Source organism: Balaenoptera physalus (genome assembly GCF_965194825.1).
Source record: "Balaenoptera physalus genome assembly, chromosome: 16".
Lineage (NCBI taxonomy): Eukaryota > Metazoa > Chordata > Mammalia > Artiodactyla > Balaenopteridae > Balaenoptera > Balaenoptera physalus.
In genome coordinates, this window is record NC_138898.1 from 69,215,614 (window position 1) to 69,237,147 (window position 21,534).

The 21,534-nt window shown below is 42.4% G+C and overlaps 2 protein-coding genes across 8 annotated transcripts in view; both read right to left on the bottom strand.

The window, feature by feature from the left end:
- Positions 1–1,333: 1,333 nt before the first annotated feature.
- On the bottom strand, positions 1,334–10,554 carry COQ7 (coenzyme Q7, hydroxylase). 4 transcript variants are annotated; one of them, XM_082430703.1, is made up of 7 exons: positions 10,044–10,317; positions 9,541–9,616; positions 5,037–5,215; positions 3,748–3,862; positions 2,740–2,876; positions 1,995–2,063; positions 1,334–1,556 (listed from the first exon to the last, which is right to left on the bottom strand). In XM_082430703.1, exons 2-7 carry the CDS (start codon positions 9,590–9,592, stop codon positions 1,479–1,481), a joined length of 630 nt encoding a protein of 209 aa, XP_082286829.1. In that variant the 5' UTR covers positions 9,593–9,616; positions 10,044–10,317; the 3' UTR covers positions 1,334–1,478. The 4 variants fall into 4 exon arrangements, with proteins under 4 accessions (XP_082286829.1, XP_082286828.1, XP_082286830.1 ...); XM_082430702.1 differs by lacking the exons at positions 9,541–9,616; positions 10,044–10,317 and adding an exon at positions 10,401–10,554; XM_082430704.1 differs by lacking the exons at positions 9,541–9,616; positions 10,044–10,317 and adding an exon at positions 10,401–10,536 and having other exon boundaries at positions 5,037–5,268.
- Positions 10,555–16,217: 5,663 nt separating this feature from the next.
- Positions 16,218–21,534, bottom strand: part of TMC7 (transmembrane channel like 7) — a 53,156-nt gene continuing 47,839 nt past the window's right edge. For 3 of the 4 annotated variants that reach the window (XM_082430997.1, XM_082430999.1, XM_082431000.1), the window contains 3 exons: positions 21,219–21,374; positions 18,600–18,678; positions 16,218–17,742 (listed from right to left, as the gene is read on the bottom strand). In XM_082430997.1, the coding sequence (XP_082287123.1) occupies positions 17,668–17,742; positions 18,600–18,678; positions 21,219–21,374 (310 nt within the window). In that variant the 3' untranslated portion in view covers positions 16,218–17,667. The remainder of the gene's footprint in view (positions 17,743–18,599; positions 18,679–21,218; positions 21,375–21,534) is intronic. The other variant, XM_082430998.1, reaches the window with a different exon arrangement.

The following is a 21,534-nucleotide window of genomic DNA, read 5'->3' on the forward strand; positions in this document are numbered from 1 at the left end:
AAATGAGAAACCTGGACTGGAGATACAACTATGAAGGAGTCAGCCACAGGCAGGATGAGATACCAAGAAAAAGATGACGGACAGAACAGGGCCGCGGACCGCACTCTGGGAACCTCTGGCACTGACATCCAGACGAGAAGAGGAACAGCCATGGAGGCCATTTTCCTACCAGTTTGGTAGCTACTTAAGTACGTTTTGTCCCTCCCTCCCTTTAAATGGGTACCTACTATGTACCAGGAACAGGAAAAGATGTTTAGCCCTCAATAAACTCATAGTCTTTACAGGAAAGACATAAAATGCACATTTATAAAATAATGGAGATATAGGCAATAACTGAGTAGGAAACTTGGCTTTTCAGTTGTTAACCAACTACACTAACTATACTACAGACATCTGTTTGTAACCTGGCACAAGAGTTGGGAATTCAGTTGTCTTCAACCCTTCTCTCCCATGTTTAATTATTATCAGAAGACTGATTCACTTGATCACATAAGATTAAATTCATGCTCGGTTTAGGAAAAAAGAGAGGCTGTAGAGGACTAATCCACACTATCCCGGTGTCACAGTCCTTCAAAACAGGACCCACTGCGGCGAGTCGGCCCATCACGAGGTACTGATTAAACACAGGGCGCGGGGTGGGAGGCAAAGACCCAGTGGCGTGATTCTTCGCCACAAGAAGCTGACAATCTAGTCCAGGGGTCCTCAGCTCCAACCCACCCCAGAATCGCCTGGGAGCTTTCAAAACCATTCTGATCCTGGGCCCCACCCTAATTCAGTCAGAATTTTTTCTTCACAACCTGAAAAATTCTAAAATGCTCTTCAGGACATTCTAATGTGCAGCCAGAGAAAAGAATACCACTGACCTAGGTTTTTAAAATAAATTATTTAACAATTTGCAAATCATAAAAGATTTCAACAAAGTATGAAAATTATAGTCTGTTTTGGTCCATTCTTTTGGGAACAGACCTAAAGGAAATGATTATAATTCAACTTCACAAATAATCCACAATTTAGTATATTCTCTGATGGAAGTAACCTGCCCTAAACCCACAATTCACAATAAAAACAATGTCAGTCAGTCTTCCGCTTACCTGATGGGCTCAGCAGTCTTGCTTGGTCAAGCTTAAACATCACTGTGTTTTAAATTACTTTGTGTTACCAGTAAACTCACTTTTTTTCTCTTGAAGATTTCTGTTACTTTCTTAATGATTCATTCTTAATGCTTTAGGAAAAAATTAACTACAGACCAAACAAGGACCAGCTTCATTTGCTGTAATCTGAACACACCTGGTGAACTGTCAGCCTTATGGCCATAAAGCAGCACAGAGAAAAATCAACACTGGAGAATTTCATTAACAAAAAAACCTCTCGCAGTTTATTAACAAATTCACAGAACAGTAACTGTACGTTTCCTTTTCTGCCACTGTCACTTGTTAAATTACTATCATCGTTTATACACAAGGAAAAGTGGACATACTTTACAGTCTTTCTGATAAATATATTGCCACGCTGCATCCAGCCTGGATAATGCTCTTCAGAACAGCGTACGCTGGAGCCTGTTAAAAACAACAACAATAAGCAAACCAAAGAAACCTGTTCTACGTTCACCTTCAGTTGTAAGGTACAGGCCTGGCATGGCAGGGTTGGGACTTCTCTGGATAAGTAATAAGATCTAAGAAACAATTTATTTTAATTGGGGAAAAAAAAAAACCTATTCAAAAGATTGGAATGCCTCTGCTGCAGCCAAAACATTTGACCCAACCGTTTCTCACCTGAAAGGGAGAAAGTGCTGGGTAAAAGGATAAGGAAGAGAAGCAAGAAATAAGATTCCCAGCTGGGAGCAAGGCATTTGCTGGCTTTCTGTCAAGCAATGTATTGGTTCTCTTTGTCTGACAGCCACTTTGTATCTTTCTGGGAACAGAAACCTTCCCATCCCTCATCCTTCCAAATAAGGTGCCACCACAAGCAAACAGTAAATAAACGGGGGTCCCCACCAGTTCTGCGTCGTGTTCGAGGCCTATGTCATGGTGCTCAAGCTCTTCATCCCGAAATTTCCTTATCACCTGATTAAGGAAACAGAAATGGAAGCAAGTCAGCCTACCAGCTCCCTGCTGTTCTGACTTATTTTGGAGGCTAAAGCCTCATATTATCATCTAAGACACAGGTAGGCAAACTTTTCCTACAAAGGGCCAGAGTCAGTACTTCAAGCTTTTTGGGCTGTAAGGTTCCTGTCACAACAACTCAACTCTTCCTTCCATCGTAGAGGGGACAGCAGCCATGGAAATGTAGACAGATGGGTGCAGCTGTATTCCAACAAAACTTTATTTACAGAAACAGGTGGTTGGCAACTGACTTAGCTTCAAAAAAAATCAAACAGTTCCCTTACTTGCTGTAGAAAATTTCTGAGGATATTTATTTATTTATTTATTATTCTGAGGATATTCATTTATTTAATCTGAAGGGTTTGTACTCATGGCATTTGCTCAGAATCTATCAATGATCCGGAAGCAGAGAGAATACAGGTCTGGGCTCAGGAAACACGGGTTTCAGTCCCAGCTCTGCCCAAGCACATGACAGGGCACACGGCTTCAGCTGCCTCAGTTTGCTTGCTTTTAAAATGAGGTGCTGCCCTAGGTTTCTGAGGCATCGCTATTCCCTAACACTCTATTTTGTTCCTCTTACCAAACTGCATATCTGCCCTTCCCCCCCAGCAGCCCCTTCCAGAGCACAGTCAAATACCTGAAGAAGCTGTTCATATTTTTCAGGCTCCTCCATCAGCATCCGGATCTGGTTGTTGTAGTGGTGTGCTATGGACTCTTCCACAGCAACTGTGCAGGCCATTGCGCCCTCCTTCCCAAGCAGGGCAGTTCCCGCACCTGGAATTGTCAGATCCAGAAGGCAAAGGATGGGGCTGATACCACTGGGGATGGAGATCAGCTGCGGTCAGGGTTTGTCACCTTGGCGCCCTGGACTCTGGGGCTGGATAATTCCTTGTCGTGGGGGAAAGTCCTGAACACTGTGGGCTGTTTAGCAGCATCCCTGGCCTTTACCCACTAGGTGCCAGTGGCATCCCCAGTTGTGACAACCAAAAATGTCTTTAGATGTTGCCAAGCATCCTCAGGAGCAACTTGCCACCCTTGAAAACCATGGTTTTCGGTGGTACCAGATCAGTGTTAAACCCTGAATCACATAGTAAGAATGTCCTTTTTTCAATGCTTTTTCTAACCTTCCGATTATGGCAGGACGAGTCTTCACTGAGGGTGAGTGTGTTTTGGGTTCCTCTATACCACATTCCCCCCGCCACCCTTCTCTTTTTGGCCGTGCCTCGTGGCTTGTGGGATCTTAGTTCCCCGACCAGGGATTGAACCCAGGCTCTCGGCAGTGAAAGCACCAAGTCCTAACCACTGGACCACCAGGGAATTCCCTGACTCTCCCTTTTTAGGAGTGGGCAGATCTCAGGTTTAGAACATTCATCAGGGAACATCATCTGGCTACAACTGAATTGCTCTAGCTTTTTTCCTCTCTGTTGTATTTATTTTCACTGTACCTTCTATTTATAAAAGTACAGATTTTAAGATTCTATCTTAAATAAGTGTAAGCAAAAAAAAGTCAATTTAACTTCAGAAAAATATTAAGTAAATTAAAAGGTTGTAAGAGGACACAGCAAGAATTGTAGAAGTGGTTATTTAATGATTCAATCATCCCAAATCCCTAAGCTCACATAGGCTCTTCTGGACAGACACATACCCAGTGCAAAGCCCACCACATTCCAAAAGGGCATCAGAATGGTTGGCCGCACCCTGAATGCAACCATCAACTCATTGAACTTTTTCAAGTGGTCCTTTTCTTGATCCCACATTTTCTGTAAGAAACATAAAAACAAAGACATGCAAACATTCCACAGAGACCGCCTGCTATACACCAAGGAAACTAATGCCCTGCCCATGTGGGGTAAAGGAAGCAAAATGGGGAAAATGATGAGAACTGCTATTTCTCCCAGTCCCCTTGAATCATCGAAGAAAAACCCTAAACATCAGACTACGGAGAAGAGAGTGACAGCAAACCAAGAGAAGCATCTGTTATCTTAATTCCAGACAAGCGGATCCCAAACCATGGTGCCAGAAGAAGCTCCTCAGACCCACAATGCGCCTATTCAAGGACAAGAGTGCACACCCAAAAGAAATGAGATGTTTAGCCCATTTCAAAATTAGAAGGGCAGAATATTACCTTTTATATAAGTTCCTTTCAGACAGCCAGAAATGTATCATTTACATCAAAGAAAAAAGGGAGAATGATTATAATAGCTAACACTTAAGAGTATGTCCTACAGCCAAGTGCTGTCAAATAGCTTTACATACGTAATTAACTTAATCTGCACAACTGCTTTGTGAAGGACAAACTATTATTATCCTCATTTTACAGATGAAGAAAGTGAGGTACAGAGAGGTTAAGTAACTTGCCCAAGGGCTCAGAGCAGGCAATTTAACATGTGCTAAGTGTCTATTACATGCCAGGCATGGTATCAGCCGCTCTACACCAGCTCATTTATTCTTCACCAAAACCTAATGAGGTGTTTGTTATCAGCTCATTTTGCAGATATGGAAATGGAGAGGTCATGTGACTTCCCCCAGGTCACACTGGGAGAGAGCTGGAATGTGAACCTTGGTCTGTGTGACTGTAAAGCCCAGGCCCGTCCGTCTGCCTCTCAGTATAAAATATAAAATATCTCCACTGGCCTCCACTATGGGCACTGTGGGCGGGACCACAACGTCTCACAACTGGCGCTTTTACTTAACGCTATGACTCAGCCCTTTTTTATTGCCCGCACCGCCCCCCACAAGACATTTTAATACTACAGATATACTGTATGTGTTTATGTACTAAATGTATGTGCTTGATAAAAAAAGAATAATATGCTTTTTACTCCTCCACCCCCACCCGCACAACCAATTCTTGCTTGCCTGGGGACAACAGTATCTCCCTTGAGAAGGCATGACCCAATGCGGTTCATTACTCAGAGATAAAGAGGCGCCCACCTGAATGACTGGCCCGACGCTCGTCCGACCCAGGACGGCCATCTGCCCTGCGTAGATGCGGTTCGCTCCATATTCACCTGCATGATCCACCCGGATTATTCGATCCACAGCTGCCCGATTGATACTGTCTAAGGTCATTCCCGAACTGCAAAATCTGACACTGATTCTTCTTCCATAAGCTGCAACGCAAGTGTTTATTCTCCATTACTCTCGGGTAAAACTGAGATGTTTCCTTCATAGACAGAAGAAAGAGGCACCTTAGAGCGAAGGTCACAAATAAGCTCCCCAGAGGTTGGGTACGCCCACAGGTGTATTCTGTTTAACCTGCAATTGTTTTTGTTTTTTAAAGTAAATTAGTTACCAACATTTAAAACATGGAAGATTTTAACTAAAGATCTGGACTCTGGCTTCAATCCAAGTGTATGATGATCTAGAAATACTGATCCTGTCTTCTCACCAGGCAGTTAACACGGTAGCCGCCTCTAGATGGGCACGGTTCTCCAGTTCACCCACACGTCCCAGCTTGCTCCTTCCCAACCCTGGCTGCACAGACCCCCTAGGGAGCTCTCCAAAGCATGGACGCTCCTCCCCAGTTGATCTCTGGGAGGGGGCCACTGATGGTTTTGAAAAGTTCTGTGCACAAATCCTCTCAGCAGCCAAGATGACGGAACTGTAGATTTAATTTCTCTTAAAAATATCCGCACCCGTGGGCATCTGACTTTGAGAATTTAGCCTTAGAGCTTAGGTTTCATCTCATTACTGTACTTAATTCAACTGAACTCTTCTTGCTTTCAAAATGTAAATTCTTCAGGATAGATTAGATTTTGTCTTTTAAAAAAACCTCCTAACAGTAACACCTTGACTGTAATCTCTGAGGCTTACATTAGGGCATTCCCAAAGTTCTCTCCCCTCAGAGAAGAGTTTTGTAACATGTTTAGATGTATAAGGTGTTATCAACTCATTTTGCAGATGTGGAAATACAGACTCAGAGAGACCATTTAGTTTGTAATGTGAACTTTGACCTGTATTGATATCATCTTGAGATGTGTTTCAAGGCTCTTATGTATGACTACTGTGTGTTTAATAGATACTTCTTTTCATTTAGGCTAACTCGAATACCCACACAATGTGCAGAAAGTTTCATTTTGGATACATCTATAGTTTTGTTTTGTTTTTTTTTTCCCATTAAAAAAGGCTTGAGTGCTTTGGACACAGTGATGGGGTAGGCCTGATGAAATCTGAGGGGGTTCTGCATTTGAACTTTTCAGGCAGGGGATTTTAAATGACTAACTCTAAACAAAGGAGCAGTGGATATTAGGGGTCCGAAGCATGGTGACCCAGCTTTAATCCAGTCTTCCATATAACCTGCTCCATCTCACCGAGCATATTTGACTCAAGAAACTGAATGGAGTCCAAGTTCTGCCAGGTGTGAGGTACCACTCAGATCTGTGCCATCAGACAGTGGGTCACTGTGGTCCATGGCCATGTTCTTATGTGGAGAACAATTTGAGACATTTGACAAAGTAAAGGTAACTTGTCTCAAGTTTTTGCCTCCAAGTCCAAGGACTGGTGCTTCCATCGGTCTGGCCTCCTTATAGAAAGATGGGGCCCCAAAATTAAAATTGAAAACGATAAGATGACTATATTTTTTAAAGTAATCTTGTTTGCTTGTTCTTTTATTTTGTTACTCCCACCCAGAAACGTGTTAATGGGAAAGAACTTTAAAGACTACTCAATACTCTTTTTTTTTGGCCTCTCCCCATGGCTTGCGGGATCTTAGTTCCCCGACCAGGGATTGAATCCAGGCCCTCAGCAGTGAAAGCGCCAAGTCCTAACCATTGGACCACTGGGAAATCCCTCAATACTCATTTTTAAGAAACCATTTACTGAGAAATAGCAAGGGGCTGAGTGCATAGGATGAGGGTGAGTTCAAACGCACAGCTGACTTCTGATGGGTAGAATTATATTTCTATTAAAAACATACTTGAATTTTCCCTAGCACTGCAACACTCTTCCAGATTCAGGCACCTAATCAATGCTTTTTGGGAGTATGTGTGGAGGGTGGGGTATTGTAATATTTGCTATTTCTATCTTTTCATAATCTCTGCAAGGTGTCTTTAAAAAGTATGGGATAGATACTCTTGGATTGGAAAAATTAATATTATTTAAATGGCCAAACTACCCAGAACAATCTACAGACTTAATGTGATCCCTATCAAATTACCCACGACAATTTTCACAGATCTAGAACAAATAATCCTAAAATTTATATGGAACCATAAACGACCCAGAATTGCCAAAGCAATCCTGAGGAAAAAGAACAAAGCTGGTGGCATAACCCTCCCAGACTTCAGACAATATTACAAGGCTACAGTAATCAAAACAGTGTTGTATTGGCACAAAAACAGACATATGGATCAATGGAATAGAATAGAGAGCCCAGAAATAAACCCACACATCTACGGCCAATTAATCTTTGCTAATTAATATACAATGGAGAAAAGACAGTCTCTTCAGCAAGTGGTGTTGGGAAAGCTGGACAGCCAAATGTAAATCAATGCAGTTAGAACACACCCTCACACCATACACAAAAACCAACTCAAACTGGCTTAAAAACTTAAATATTAAGACACGACACCATAAAACTCCTAGAAGAGAACATAGGCAAAACATTCTCAGACATAAATCACACCAATGTTTTCTTAGGTCAGTCTCCCAAGGCAATAGAAATAAAAGCAAAAATAAACAATGGGACCTAATCAAACTTATAAGCTTTTGCACAGCAAAGGAAACCACAAACAAAGTGAAAAGACAACCTGCGGACTGGGAGAAAATATTTGCAAACGATGCAACCAACAAGGGCTTAATTTCCAAAATATACAAACAGCTCATACAACTCAGTAACAAAAAAACAAACAACCCAATCAAAAAATGGGCGGAAGACTTAAACAGACATTTCTCCAAAGAAGACAAACAGATGGCCAACAGACACATGAAAAGATGCTCAACATTGCTTATTAGAAAAATGCAAATCAAAACTACAATGAGGTACCACCTCACAGCCGTCAGAATGGCCATTAAAAAGTCTACAAATAACAAATGCTGGAGAGGGTGTGGAGAAAAGGGAACCCTCCTACACTGTTGGTGGGAATGTAAACTGGTGTGGCCACTAGGGAGAACAATATGGAGGTTCCTCAAAAAACTAAAAACAGAGTTGCCATATGATCCAGCAATCCCACTCCTGGGCATATATCTGGACAAAACTCTAATTCGAAAAGATACATGCACCCCAATGTTCACAGAAGCACTATTTACAATTGCCAAGACATGGAAGCAACCTAAATGCCCATCGACAGATGAATGGATAAAGAAGATGTGGTCTATCTACCTATACACACACACACACACACACACACACACACACACAATGGAATACTCTTCAGCCATAAAAAAGAGTGAAATAATGCCATTTGTAGCAACATGGATGGACCTAGAGATTATCATACTAAGTGATGTAAGACAGAGAAAGACAAATACCATATGCTATCACTTATATGTGGAATCTAAAATGTGAACTTATTAAGAAATTAACAAATGAACTTATTTAAGAAACAGACTCACAGACATAGAAAACAAACTTATGGTGACCAAAGGGGAAAGGGGGTGGTGGAGGGATAAATTAGGAGTTTTGGATTAGCATATACAAACTACTATATATAAAATAAACAACAAGGTCCTACTATATAGCACAAGGAACTATATTCAATATCCTGTAATAAACCATAATGGAAAAGGGAAAAAAAAGTACAGTATGGATCACAGATGGGGCACAGAGCTAGAGCCAGAAAATACGTACTCTGTCTCTAACAGAGACCTTAGACAATTCAGAATTGCCATTTCTTACATATAAAATTGGGAATGATCAGGTTATTTCCTTTTTAAGGGAAAACACACAATAATAAAACCTTTCTTACTGAGTTATCATGAAGGTAAAATGAAATACAGGAAGCAAAGTAACTCTTTAAATCTAAAAGAATGATCCTTATTCTGGTATTGGCTCAACTAAGGAGCATTAAAAATCATGTTCAACAGTCCTCTGAGTTTTGCCTGCATTGTCACACACTTTAAAATAAAATTGAGAAATAATAAAATTGAGGCCCAGTGCTAGAAGCTCTCAAATGCATCATTTTATATTCATGTTTTCCCAAAATGTGAAACACATACCTATGATGGTACCTAGGAGATTTCATGTGGTTTATGGGAAGACCTTAAGTGGCTATGAACATGCATTAAATAACACCCATGTTTTTTAGCAAGAGTTATTCTCTTCCAACTCTTTTGTCTTCATCAAGGAGATTGTCTCAGTTTACAGCTGACGCACCTTAAACATCTTCCTAACACTTGCTAACCTCCCTTTCTTACCAGAAAGAAAGACGATCTTGGGTTCAAGCCTTGGTAGGCAACAGTATCTAATACAATAACTTCTTGTTTTCAGCGTATTTACCTTTTATGATTACTTTTCTTGGGACAGGCGATACTGGTTTTCCGTTTACCATAAGGATCTAGTTTCCGTGAAATTACTTAATTTAAAAATGGGACACGGTTTAGGAAAAAAAGAAAACCTTTAGTAATCAAAATACAAGTGGTATTGCTATAAGGCAAAAGTCATGAAGGTGGTACACGAATGATTTAACTTTGAGAAAATGACCTCACAATTTTCTGAGGCAGCTCGGATGAAATGAGGAAAGGAGAAGCCTGGATCCAAGCCCAAGTCTCCCTACTCCCAATTCGATGCTCCTTCCAATACCCTGGTGCCTCTCAAACTTGCAAATGCACACGAATCATTCGAAGGTCTTGTTAAAATACAGACGTAGCGATCCAGTAGGTCAGGGGAGGGACCTGAGAATCCGCGTTTCTAACAAGCTCCGGGGTGAGGGGTGGAGGTGTCGGGGGCAAGCGGACGCTGCTGGTCGTAGGACCACCTACGAGGCCCTGAGCAAAGGATACAAGGAGGACACCCCCCCGGGACACTAAACTTTTAAGGTCGCCAACTGTCCTCAGTCCGGAACGCCGACCACACCTGCAGTGACGTCACGTAACAGGTGCGCAATTAGGTCATCCCCAATGCGCCGACCCGGAACCGGCGCTCCAGACGGTTACTGCGGAAAACCACCCCTCTTCCCGCCCGGCGGACCCGCGGCGCACTACTGGCCTAGCCCCGCTTTCCCAGCCGCTCAGTCGCGCTCCGTCGCAGCCCTGTGACGTAGTGAACGTCTCCCCCGTGACCTCTCCGACCCAAGCCTCAGGAGAAAATTCCCTGGCTCGCCGGCACGGGTCGGGGCCACGGTCATGCTCCCCCTTTACCTGAGAGGGACCTCGGGGCGCCCGTGCGCAGCTGCCACAGGCAGCAAGCCGCCGCCGCCCGGGCGCAACTCATTGCTGCGACAACAGGGGAACCACTCCCTGAACGGAGCAAACGTGCCCTTGGCGCAGACTGATGACGCACGGCTGACGTAAGGCAGATACGACCCGCTCTTGCCTCGGTGGAAACGCCCTGGGCCACCTGCTTCCACTCGATTGGTTGGAAACGTCAAGTGAAAAGATTCTATTGGATGTGATCACTATCAATCACTCAGGAGACCGACCGGGTAAAGGGTTGCCATGGAGATGAGAATGCTAAATTGTTCTTTCAAAGATCCCGACGGGGTAAAGATTACTCACCTCAGTTCCCGGGAAAGAGGACCATGAAGGAATTGTTTACTGGCATAGCCATTGTATTTTATGCTTTACCAATATAGGAGATTCTTCTCTATTTGTAACCACTTTAAAACAGTAGAAATTACATTCTGAAATTCACCACATGGTCATTAGTGTTATCTCTAGGTATTGGGGTTGACATACTAAATTTCTTCCTACTCCTTTTCTCTATTTTTAGGTTTTCTACAGAGAACATGTATTATTGCTATTATTATTTCCACTTTACTGTTAGTGAGAACGTACATTGGCGCAAATTGGTTTCTTAAGGGGAGGGTTTGGAAGGGAAGATTTAGCAACATATTTCTTACTTTTAAGTCTATATCCAATCTGTCAATGTAGACTCATCAATTGTAACAAATGTATCACTCTGGTGGGGGAGTCGGTGCATGTGTGGAGGCAGGGGGTATATGGGAAATCTCTGTACCTTCCTCAATTTTGCTGTGAACCTAAAACTGCTGTAAAAAAAAATAAAGTCTTAAGAAAAAAAAATTTGGACACTTTAAAAAATGCATATCCACTGATACAACAATCCTACTTCTAGGGATCTATGGAACAGAAATAATTTTTCGAATGTGTAATGTATATGAGGGCAAAAAATCAAAGGTGCATACCTGAAAGGATGTACAGTAAAACGTTTAATAATGGTAACTTCAAGGGGTTGGGATAGTGAGAAGGGGGCTTTCATTTTTTACTTTCCACCCTTGGATTATACATGTTTTTTTAAATATATATACCTCTATATTGGAGTATAATTGCTTCACAATGCTGTGTTAGTTTGTTGTACAACAAAGTGAATCAGCCATATGCATACACATATCCCCATATCCCCTCCCTCCCACCCTCCCTATTCCACCCCTCTAGGTCGTCGCAAAGCACTGAGCTGATCTCCCTGTGCTATGCGGCTGCTTCCCACTAGCTATCTTACGTTTGGAAGTGTATATGTGTCGATGCTACTCTCACTTCACCCCAGCTTCCCCCTTCCCCAGCCCCCCATCCTCAAGTCCATTCTCTATGTCTGCGTCTTTATTCCTGCCCTGCCACTAGGTTCATCACTACCATTTTTTTTTTAATTCCATACATATGCGTTAGCATACGGTATTTGTTTTTCTTTCTAACTTACTTCACTCCGTATGACAGACTCTAGGTCCATCTACCTCACTACAAATAACTCAATTTTGTTTCTTTTTATGGCTGAGTAATATATGTGCCACATCTTTATCCATTCATCTGTTGATGGACATTTAGATTACTTCCATGCCCTGGTTATTGTAAATAGTGCTGCAATGAACATTGTGGTACGTGTCTCTTTTGGAGTTATGGTTTTCTCAGGGTACGTGCTCAATAGTGGGATTGCTGGGTCATATGGTAGTTCTATTTTTAGTTTTTTTAAGGACCCTCCATACTGTTCTCCATAGTGGTTGTATCAACTTACATCCCCACCAACAGTGCAGGAAGGTTCCCTTTTCACCACACCCTCTCTAGTATTTATTATTTCTAGATTTTTTGATAATGGCCATTCTGACTGGTGTGAGGTGATACATCATTGTAGTTTTGATTTGCATTTCTCTAATGATTAGTGATGTTGAGCATCTTTTCATGTGCCTTTTGGCCATCTGTATGTCTTTTTTGGTGAAATGTCTCTTTAGGTCTTCTGCCCATTTTTTAATTGGATTGTTTGTTTTGATATTGAGCTCCATGAGCTGTTTGTATATTTTGGAGATTAATCCTTTGTCTGTTATTCCATTTGCAAATATTTTCTCCCATTCTGAGGGTTGTCTTTTCATCGTGTTTATGGTTTCCTTTGCTGTGCAAAAGCTTTTAAGTTTTATTAGGTCCCATTTATTTTTGTTTTTATTTTCATTACTCGAGGAGGTGGGTCAAAAAAGATCTTGCTGTGGTTTATGTAAAAGAGTGTTTTTCCTATGTTTGCCTCTAAGAATTTTAGAGTGTCCTGTCTTACATTTAGGTCTTTAATCCATTTTGAGTTTATTTTTGTGTATGCTGTTAGGGAGTGTTCTAATTTCATTCTTTTACATGTAGCTGTCCTATTTTCCCAGCACCACTTACTGAAGAGGCTATCTTTTCTCCATTGTATGTTCTTGCCTCTTTTGTCATAAATTAGGTGACCATATGTGTGTGGGTTTATCTCTGGGCTTTCTATCCTGTACCATTGATCTATATTTCTGTATTTGTGCCAGCACCATACTGTCTTGATTACTACAGCTTTGTAGTATAGTTTGAAGTCAGGGAGCCTGATTCCTCCAGCTCCGTTTTTCTTTCTCAAGATTGCTTTTGCTATGGGCTTCCCTGGTGGTGCAGTGGTTAAGAATCCACCTGCTAATGCAGGGGACACGGGTTCAAGCCCTGGTCTGGGAAGATCCCACATGCCGCGGAGCAACTAAGCCCATGCGCCACAACTACTGAGCCTGCGCCCTAGAGCCTGCGAGCCACAACTACTGAGCCCGCGCGCTGCAACTACTGAAGCCCACACGCCTAGAGCCTGTGCTCCGCAAAGAGAAGCCCATGCACTGCAGCAAAGAGTAGCCCCCACTAACCACAACTAGAGAAAGCCTGCGCACAGCAACGAAGACCCAATGCAGCCAAAAAAAAAAAAAAAGATTGCTTTGGCTATTCGGGGTCTTTTGTGTTTCAATTACCCGTTACTATAAAATATTTAAGATACACTGCTATTGTAAAATAATGTTGCTAATTGTTTTCAAATTAACACACTGCAATAATTTAAAATTATGATTGACTATTATATACCTTTTTAAATCCAAATAGTTGGTGAAAGTGAGGGGGTTGTAACATTCTCATGTAAAGCTCCTGAGTGTAAATCTAGCTCTCAAAAGCCTTAAAATCTTGGCTGTAATCCCATTTCCAGGTCTCTGTCTCAAAAAAAAAAAAAAAAGGAAAAAATATTGACAAAGATTTGTGTGTCTCATTTATTATCAGGGACATTTGAAAATAAAATGTTAAGCAGCAAGGGAATGTTAAAAAAAATTGTGGGGACTTCCCTGGCGGTCCAGTGGTAAGACTCTGCCTTCCAATGCAGGAGGTGTGGGTTCGATCCCTGGTCGGGGAACTAAGATCCCACATGCCGTGGGGTGCGGCCAAAAACTTAAAAAAAAAAAAAAATTGTGATCCATCTGTATGATGTTATGTAACCTACTGAAATGCTTATAAAGAACTTCAGATAAAATGAGAAAACACTTATGAAAAAGAAATGAGAATACCAATTTTTTTTTTTTACGATTTATTTATTTATTGATTGATTGATTGCTATGTTGGGTCTTCGTTTCTGTGCTAGGGCTTTCTCTAGTTGCGGCAAGCGGGGGCCACTCTTCATCGCGGTGCGCGGGCCTCTCACTATCGTGGCCTCTCGTTGCAGAGCACAGGCTCCAGACGCACAGGCTCAGTAATTGTGGCTCACGGGCCTAGTTGCTCCGCAGCATGTGGGATCCTCCCGGACCAGGGCTCGAACCCATGTCCCCTGCATTGGCAGGCAGATTCTCAACCACTGCGCCACCAGGGAAGCCCCCCAATTTTTTTTCTTTCTCTTCTTTTCATCCTCCCTCCCTCACTCTGTTCTTTCTACCTTAAAGGGAATTTGCCAAGATTAACAGTGGATGTCCACAAACATTGCTCATACATGATTCTTACTTTTTTTTTCTCTGTAGCTTTCAATGTTCCCTTTATTTTCTATATTAAACAAGTATTTTTGTAATAAGAATACAAAATTTCATAAAGAAAAGGCTTTTTATTCCCTAATTCAATCCTCAAAAATAGAAGTGAATGTCTATATTATTTTTGCATTTTAAAGATAAGGGATCTTTATCTCACAGTGGTAAAGACACCTGTACAAAATTACACAATTAAGCAAGTACAAAGCCATTCTATGTCCCAAGCACATCCCATGCATTGGAAAGACAATACACCAAATGGAATTTACTAATAAAGCAACACCCTATATAAAGAAGACACATTCAGAAGTTCTATCTTCCTAGGGATCAGACCTAGCAGTGCCATGCCAGGAAATTAATTCCTTTCTTCTCCAGTACTTACTCAAGTGGGTATCTACAATCAGATATGTAGCTGCAGGAATTTACTTTGCTAACTTAAGAGTTAATGCAAACTAAAGACTTGCCAAACTGGATTCTTCCCTTTGCTGGAATTAGAATATTTTGTGATTGCAAGAAAGTGCAAGGCCATCTTGATAAAGAACAAGAACCTGAAGCCAATGGGGTAGAACAGAGAAAAGAGAAATGTTTGCATGGACTTTCAAAATTCCAGCTCCCAGTACTTGTAATGAGGTGTGTGTGGGGTCCGGGGCAGGGGGATGGGAAGGGGGAGTGACTGAAAACTAAGTATCCAGCATTGGTGAATGATTATGAAAGTATACACTGACACAGTGGAAGAATACCATGTAGTCATTAAAAAGAATGAGTAACTATTCTCCATATAAAGATCTTCAAGATGTTATTAAGGAGAAAAAATGGAAAAGCTCATAAATAAATAAATATCACACATACAACTACAGATACATATCTGTTTGAATATATAATTTTCTGGGAGAATAAAATAAGCATCATTAGCAGTGTTTCCCTCTGGGAGGTGGGATGGGGAGTCTTGAAATAACTTTATGTCTTTTAAGTTTAAAACACACACACACACACACACACACACACACACACATCTCTCCTTGGCTTAAAAGCAAATCTTAAAAGCACTCATTTGATGATTTTCTATAGTTAAACACTTCTTTCTTCTCTCTGATTCTAGGAAAAGGTAAAGAGCAACTTTACAAACTGTTACAGCTTTCATGATCACTTGACTGCTAACAAGACGCCTCCAAGAATTCAAACACACACAATCACATTTTAAAACCTTCAAGACATAGTTTAATCAGTAGTTGTAATGCACATTTGTTAGCGAGAGCTGCACTTTAACAATTATACAGACATCACCTGCAGTTATTAAAGTTATCAAAATATATAAAAACATTCAAGTAAGAAGTATGCAAATTAGCAGCATTTAACTAAAATGAATATATTAGCATATTTCAGTATAATAATAGGGAAAAAACAGAGCTTCCATCACACACACACACACACACACCACAGAAAACTTGACTGTTCTCAGAAGCATGGTGAAGGCAAGAATGTTATACATATAAATTCTCTAGGCAAAAATGCCAACAATTTATAATTTTTTAAAAGTGAGGATGGAATGAACTTTTGTTTGTTCAAAATTCCATGATACTAGTTATTAGACTTAAAAATTCATAAACCTTAACAAGATAAGAAAAGCTTGAAAAGCTCATCGGTTTTATAGGTATAAAAATATCCTGTGTTAATACTACCTGTTGAAGAGCAGAAAAAAAAATTGTTTGGCAAAGGGACAAGTATACAGAAATATGTTAACTATGGTGAGCTTCTCAGAGCAAGGAGTCAATCATTTTTGAGTAATGGGGGGAGGGGGTGAGGGTGGGAAATATTCTTCACAGCAGCAGCTTTCTAAAACCTGCACCCACCTTTAAATTCCAGGCTACCCCCAGGAAAGGTTTAGAGGCAGTGAAAGGAAGGAAAACAATAGAAGGAGGGCACAAACGGTCCGTTACAAAACTACAGTACTTTGAAAAAGATTCTGAAGGCATTAGAATGAAAACTGCTTACATTAAACCATAATCTAGGCTTATATTAAAAGGTTTAAAGCTATCAATTTCAGGTAAGCTTATGATGAGGTATTTATCGCAGACGGTTTTTATGGTAACGGAAATTTGAGGAGATACTCTGCACGTTTTGTAAAATAAAATTAAAATTTCTAAGCACAAGAGAAACAACAGCCCTTAAAAATATGAATATGTATATTTAAGACGCCAGCATTCAGTCGAGTTCGGTACGCCGGCATAGGTTGGCTTGATGCTGCAACCCACATGCCAAAACACTCAAAGACTCAACGGTTCTTTCCAGCCTGGCTCCCAACCATGAAGTGTCATTCAGAGACCTCAGTGCAGGAAGGGAAACGGCCTTTGGAAGACTGAGAGACAAACTTTGCCTCTTAATCTTGATGGCACTCTGCCAAGTCCCCAAACCCAGGACTAGAGGGACGGAAGGTTTGTGGATATCCAGGCCCTTAAAGGCAGTTTGCTCTGAGTAACAAAGCTGTAGCAAAATGCCCAGGAAGCTACGAAATCCAGGCTGCCATCCTGCCGCTGTTCCCCTCCTCATAGGGCTCAATCCAGGGCACTCAGGGCCTTGCTTATTCACACAGCAGGAAGGGCTTTTCTCTCCTATAATATTATTCTCATATTACATATTATCATGTAGCTGAAATTACATAACCATCCTCTTCATGCTCCCACCATCTGTTCCAAACACCACAATTCAAGGGTTTCTCCATTTAAAAAACATCGAGTCTCCAATTCACGTCTACAGAACCATCCTAGAGAGTCACTACTTCCTAAGGAACATTTCTCAGCCTAAACCCCCAGAACCTGGCTCAAAAGAACTAACCCAGGCTCATGGATAGATGACCTCTACGGTTAACTTTAAAAGACAATACAAATAAGCTTGTAAAACTGTAAATGGTCTCTCCTCAATTTTGGTTGAAAAGCTTCAATGGCTTCAGTGTCTTGGTTGAGCCTGAGCTGCTGGGCCTCAGGCAAACCTACTTTTCTAAGTCCCTAAAGCATTAAACAGGGGCTGGGTTAGGTAAACACAGGCACTGGAGCTGCACGAATGGAGCCACTTTCAGGAAAGGCCCAAACTCCAGAAAAATATATTTAAAAATTTCTGCTAAAATCTCAGGTGGATGGTGTAGGCTGGCAGGTCACCAGGCCAGCCTGCAAACCTCACGCTGCAGCATCTCCTCGTCAGTCTAGCCGGTTCCTCATATCCCTCTGGGCTTCTGTTAGTTTCTGGATTAGATAACGCTTGTCCCGACTTTCCTAAAAACAAAGACAGGTTCAAGAGCACATTCAATATATTTGGAAACAAATATCATTATTTCGACCTAAGAAATTACCTATCAGACTTGGTAGGTAATAACCACTGGACCATGGTAATGGGATCCAAATTCCCTCTTTCACTCTTCCTCCCTCCCCAGCCCCTGGTCCACAAAGCGGCCTTGTAAAAATGTTCGTTTAAAAATGAACATCAGACTTTTACTTACCACCCTCCAATGGCTTCCCATCACACTCAGAATTAAACCCAAACTTCCCACCAGAGCCCTCAGGTGATGCTGGGACCCCAGCTATGCTGTGACTCTAGCATCGCCTTGCCTCTCCCCATCATCCTGCACCCTCCGGCCACACCGCCCTTCCCCCTGGGCCCAGGAGTGCCCGGCTCACTCCTCGATGTACCCTCTGCCTGTTACTCTCATGCCCAAGACCTCCCATAATTGGCTCCTTCTCATCATTCGAGTCTCAGCTCCACCGTCGCTGCCTCCAAAGAGGCCTTCCGTGGCCACCATCTCAGCAGCAGACGGTCCACCCGCCACTCTAACTACCTCTCTGTATCATCTTCACAGCAGTTATCGCAATTGGAATTTATCTTTTTTCTTTAACTACTCAGCAGCCTTGTCTCTCTTCTTCACCTGTGTATCCCAGCACAGTATGAGGATACAAATGTTGAGGGAATGGATGAGTCAGGAAATGAATGGAGCTGGAGGGGGCCGAGCCTGAAGGCAGGGTTCTGGGGGAGTGGTGATGGGAAAGCCCACCCTCTCCCTGGGAAAAGCTCCCCATTCCTTTCAGTGTCCTGGGTAAATGTCCCAGCCTTGCCCCTGGGACTGGTGCTTCCTTACCAGGGACAGCTGCTCTCGGAGCTGGACGACCACCCGCTGGTGCGCTCCTGCTAGGGCGATGAAGTAGAACATAACGAGACTGCAACGAAAGGCAAGAGGTCACTAGGGAGTCTGTACCAACTGAAGGCCACTGGAAAACAAACCCGACACACTTTGCCTGGAACAGTTTTACTTTTGTTAGAAAAAAAGAAAGAAAACCCTCATGTCTCCCAAGCGGAGGGCATCAGAAACAACCAGAGGTATACATCTGAAACTAACACAACATTGTAAATCAACTATACTCCAATAAAAAGAAAAGAAAAAAAAGAAAGAAACAGCCAGAGGGGTTTTATTTGGCAGTGGCAGCAGAGACTGATTGCTGCCTTGCTTTCTAGAGTTAATATTAAAAGCTGCTGATGCTCCCCTGGCACACACATGAGAGGGGAGAGAGGAGGAGACGGGCCAGAAGGTCAGCTCAGCACAGAAAGAACTGGCTGTGGATGATCATTGTGGAACCTCCCTGGCCTCAGTTTCCTCATCTGTAAAATGGGGATAATAGAGGAAAATCCAGTGATAACAAGCCTAAGATAATACAATTTGGAATAAAAGCAACTGGCAATTGGTTCCTGTTTTCTGTGCAGGGGAGGTGGTTGCCTGTCCAGTCTCCCCAGAGAGGGCTGAGGGCCACTGGAATCGGTGATGTCAGTCTTCTCTTCTGGAAGTCCTCATGGCCAAGGACAAGAATGACCCCCAAAGATGTGGAAGCCAGATCAGGTAACCACCACCAGATGGTGCCAGCCAAACCACAGCTGGGGTGAATCGATTAGGATGGAACCGCTGGACTCTGGGATCCTTGCAATTCCAGGCTAACTGGCTGCAACCCCACATCATTTTATTAATATCAAAGGTATCCTGCCTTTAACAAATGAATATTTTAACCCCTTTCTTGCATTATGGTGGGGTTTTCCTCTAAGAATATCTATATCGTAGGATAATTGTGATGATTGCATGAGTTAATACATGTAAGCTACAATCAATTCCAGTGATTTGTGGTAGTTCTCTTCTGTTCTATAGTCTCCAGGAACACTGAACCAGTGCCCTGAGGGGAAATACAGAATAGGTTCCTTTATGCCCCTGATCACAACGTTTTTGTCAACTGATCAATACTATGTTTTATGTTTCTTGAGAGAGAAGGTTATTAATACATAACCCTGTTTCTGTTTCAAGACACCTTATTTAATATCACTGAACTCACAGCCAAGAGCACCATGACGTGTGCCTGAATGAAGCTTATCTAACACACATATTTTCTTCATAAAACCCATCCCAGCCTTCTTGCACTTAGGAACCCTGGACGGCACTTCAGCTCTACGCGTGAACAGTGAAATCACCAACCAAAAGCACAAAATGCAAGAAACATCGCACTAAATGGATCACAAAAAGGACACTTAAGTTACAGTCTGAGCTATGGTTTGAATATTTGTGTCCCCCTCAAATTCATATCTTGCAAAATCCTAATCCCAAGGTGATGGTATTAGAAGGTGGGGCCTTTGGGAGGTGATGAGGTCATGAGGAGCCCTCACAAATGGGATTAGTGCCCTTAAGAAAGGGACTCCAGAGAGCACCGTAGTCCCTTCCGCCATATGAGAATACAAGAAGTCTGTAAGCCGGAAGAGGATCGTCACCCGACCATGCTGGCACTTTGATCTTGGACTTCCAGCCTCCAGAACCGTAAGAAATAAATTTCTGTTGTTTAGCCACCCAGTCTATGATATTTCACTATAGCAGCCCAAATGCACTGAGACACTGTGCATCAGGCAACTCAGATTTTTTGCTACTCTACGCATGTCTACAAATAATCACCAAGAAAACCACCATTAGTACGGATTTTTGGGTTACAAAAATATTTTAGCTAGTAAGCACATTTGCAATACAGAAGAAAAATATGCAATTTATGAATAATGAGAATGGGCTATAATTAGAACAATGCCTAGAACAAAGTAAGCCCTCAACAGATACTTGTGATTAGAATTACACTCAAAATGAATCACTGCACAAAAACCCTCGTCGCCCCTGCACCCAACACGTGTCATTTACCGAGCCTTCATTAAAGGCCAGGTCCTCTGCTAAGCACTTCACCATGTGTCCTTCTTCTCACAGCCCTACAAGGTATGTGCCATTCTTATTCCCATTTTCCAGGTGAGGAAATCGAGGTTCAGAGAGGGTATGTGATGACCTGAGGCCACACAGCTTGTAAGTGGTAGAGCCAGGGTTCAAGTGCATGCTTCTAGTCTGGTGCTCTTCTCTCAGCCCAGTTATCAGTTCCTTTTCCAAAGAGCAACTAATTTTGTGAATAATCAGTAATATAATAATAGGCAACATTTATTGGGTTATATTTTATAAGTCAGGCTTCTGGCTAAGTACAGATCCCCATTACAAGTGGGATCTCCCTGAACCTGCTCAGTGACCCTCTGAAAGAATTACTATTGGTATTATTTTGACATCTTAGAGATGGGAAAGTGCGGCTCAGAGAGGTTTGGTACCATATCAAGAGTCGCGGGTGAGCTCCATTTTCCAGCGGAGAGGAGCCCACCAGCCACAGTGGAAAATACCCACAGAATCCAGGTGGTTCTCACTCACCAGATGATCATGAAGAAAGGCACTGCGAAGGCTTCCGACGTGATGCCATGGACCAGAGACTGCAGCGAGCTGGGGAAGGTGCTCACCATCTTGGGGACCACCTCCCAGGTGGTGTTGAAGTTGGTGAAGGGCCCACAGGCTTTGGAGGAAGGGATGCTACCAGGAAACAGAGCACAGGGCTCAGGGCCAGGCCTGCAGCACAGGCTGAGCGTCCCTCCTCTGCGTACCCACAAAGCTTTGTTAACAGTGACCCACAAGGATCCGCCTGACCTCATGGGCCTTCTGGAATATTCCGGTCAAAAATGCTTACCCTGAA

Bases quoted from the DNA above. Each gene is read 5' to 3' on its own strand.
- COQ7 (XM_082430702.1), bottom strand. From the start codon at position 10,473: ATGAGTTGCGCCCGGGCGGCGGCGGCTTGCTGCCTGTGGCAGCTGCGC. The intron at 5,216-10,400 runs GTAAAGGGGGAG...CTTGCGTTGCAG, and splicing joins CGCCCCGAGGTCCCTCTCAG to CTTATGGAAGAAGAATCAGT. The intron at 1,557-1,994 runs GTGGGGACCCCC...TGTTTTTAACAG, and splicing joins TCGAACACGACGCAGAACTG to GCTCCAGCGTACGCTGTTCT.